Raw genomic sequence first — 2,500 nt, 5'->3', positions numbered from 1 at the left:
GCCTCGCTCCATATATCAAAAAGCTTAAATACTTATTTGTATATGCAGACAGACCAGCACTGGCAAGGCTTACACGCCCTAGCTGGTCACGAGAGCTGAGCCTGGCGGGAGAGCAAGGCGGTCAGCAAGGAAACCCAATCCTTCAACCAAATGAGCTCGATGTGGTGGTGATGGTGTTGTGGTGTTAGCTGTGTCCTCAGGCTAGTATTCAGAAACACTGTTCTCTCACCGCGACTATATTTCAAGGCCACAGAGATGATTAGTAGGGTTCTCAAGAGTGTTTCTCCTGCTGGTAATGTAGAAATCTTGTTGGTCTATCACTAGAGCCATGGAAATGCTATCAAAAACCCGTGTAACTTCAATTGGAACCTTTTGAAAGCAAAGGAGGTGTGGAGCAGTGTTTCAGAATATGGTGCCATGCCGGTCACACCGATGAATAACGTAAATAGTTATGCACTGCGGCTACTAAATAAATATCCTCTACCTCAACCCAAACCCTGGCACATCGTGGTCACATGAAGGCCCTTGCTTTGATTTATCCAGAGGGAAAGCGGTGCCGGAGTGGCCACAGCGCAGGGCACCCACACTATGTAGTTTGTTTCGAAAAAAGCTGATCGTTTCATGCCACTGCATAGCGGCTCCTGTGCTGACCATCGAGTGTGTGTGTGTGTGGCGGCAGGAGCCTTTACATCACTCACGACTCGCTTCATAACCTTGCCTGTCACGACGAGCAGATCGCCCAAGCTTCCAGAAAACAGAAATGACATGCACTAAAGACCATGGCACTAAAAAAAAAGTTAGACTGTAGACCTGTCATACTTAGCACTGCACTAGCCCTCTGCGGGAACAAAGAGAACAAAGAACACTGTGGATAATGTCTGTGCTGCGACTCGCTGTCTGGTAAAGCACAGACAGAGGAGGAATCAACACAGTGCAATAAATGCCCATGTTCTGAAACACTGCTCTCTCACCACGACTAATTTCAAAGCTCGCAGAGATGATCAGCCAGGTTTTCAAGACTGTTTCTCCTGTTCATAATGCAAAAATCTTATTAATCTGCTACTAGAATCATGAAAACACCCTTGAAAACCCGCGTAACTTGAACTAGAACCTCTTCAGTGTAGTGGTGCGGCGTAGAGGTGTTTCAGAAACCGGTCCTTGCAGAGCGACAGTGAACCAGCGAGTGTGTGGGTGTGGGCCGAGTGAGTGCTGCCATCTGCCTGTATGCGTGTCTTTACACATTTACATATAAACCCGTGTTACACATGTATTGACATGGTGCGAGATGGTGGCGTGGTGTCGCGCGGTGCGGCGTGGTGGTGCTCCGACGCCCAGCGCCACTTGCATGGGCTGGTGAAGTCTCGCAAGTGGTCACACACGCACGCACGGAAACACACACGCTTTTCTGTAAGTTATACAAAGTTACAACGATCCTGGGATTAACGAATACAACTTACATTAGGTATAAGAACGTTAACCCACTTTCGTTAAATACATTAAATATACTTATAAAAACACTAATTTTCTGGCACTTCTTCCCCTTTGGTTTACATACAAATGCACACTTGAGGGATGACAGATGTCCTTATCACATGTCTCCACGCGGGAGGTGGAGAAAGGTTCCAATAAAGTCTCAAGTGAAGGGTTCCCGTGGTGGCTTGTGGTGGTGGTGGTGAAGTATTTACAGATGGGCGGTGAGGGGCGGTCGCTCCGGGATGGGGGGTGGAAGGGCTGACTGCACCTGTAGGGAGGGAGGAAGCGGCAAGGTGGTCAGCATTGCAGCATGGACACTACAGCGTACTGAGAAACATTCTGACTCAAGTATTAATGAGAAGGTCAATTTGTAGCCTGTGACCTTTAACTGTATTCTGTGACCCTTCCGACCTCGCCTCCACTATCTTCAGAAGCCTTTTGTTGAAGTTCCTCAAGTTTTAGGAATGCTTTTTACGGTTTTAGTGACAAATTAGTAATATGATCAGAAGAAACGGTCTTGAGAATTTCTATAATAATCTCTGTGGCTTTTGAAAATAATAGCGGGAGACCAAAACATTTTAGAATACAGGCCTTTATGTCATGATAATATCGTGAACCAGAAAGATATTAGCAGTGTGTGTGTGTGTGTGTGTGTGTGTGTGTGTGTGTGTGTGTGTGTGTGTGTGTAAAGCAGGGTCCTCACCAGGGCATCACAGCCAGCCGGCCGCCATATGTCTGTTGACGGGCTGGACGCCGGGCAGGTGAGGCGCTTGCTGCACGGAGCCGTTGGCGGGGCGACCACTCACAAGGGGCTCCGAGGACTCACTGACGGGCATGGGCAGCAGGGACCCGCTACCCGAGGAGGGCGAGGCGGGCACGAAGGGAGGCGCACCGGCAGGGGGCGCGGCAGTGGTGGTGGGAGGAGTGGGCGTCCACGAAGGGTAGGGAGGGGGCGGCTCAGTCTCCGTGGAGGAGTGTGAGGGGGTGGAGAAGCTGCCCAGCCCGGGGCCCTCAAAGCTCACTGAGT

At 49.8% G+C, this 2,500-nt stretch overlaps 1 protein-coding gene across 16 annotated transcripts in view; it reads right to left on the bottom strand.

Moving 5' to 3' along the window:
- Window positions 1-2,500, bottom strand: part of LOC123512666 (transient receptor potential-gamma protein-like) — a 352,382-nt gene that overhangs the window by 1,520 nt on the left and 348,362 nt on the right. For all 16 annotated transcript variants that reach the window (XM_045269141.1, XM_045269142.1, XM_045269150.1 and 13 more), the window contains 2 exons: window positions 2,177-2,500; window positions 1-1,741 (listed from right to left, as the gene is read on the bottom strand). The exon at window positions 1-1,741 is cut by the window's left edge and continues 1,520 nt beyond it; the exon at window positions 2,177-2,500 is cut by the window's right edge and continues 436 nt beyond it. In XM_045269141.1, the coding sequence (XP_045125076.1) occupies window positions 2,184-2,500 (317 nt within the window). In that variant the 3' untranslated portion in view covers window positions 1-1,741; window positions 2,177-2,183. The remainder of the gene's footprint in view (window positions 1,742-2,176) is intronic.

This window comes from Portunus trituberculatus, chromosome 34 (assembly GCF_017591435.1).
Source record: "Portunus trituberculatus isolate SZX2019 chromosome 34, ASM1759143v1, whole genome shotgun sequence".
NCBI classification, from domain to species: domain Eukaryota; kingdom Metazoa; phylum Arthropoda; class Malacostraca; order Decapoda; family Portunidae; genus Portunus; species Portunus trituberculatus.
The sequence above is the reverse complement of the archived record's forward strand: the minus strand, read 5'-3'. Positions and strand labels throughout refer to the sequence as shown.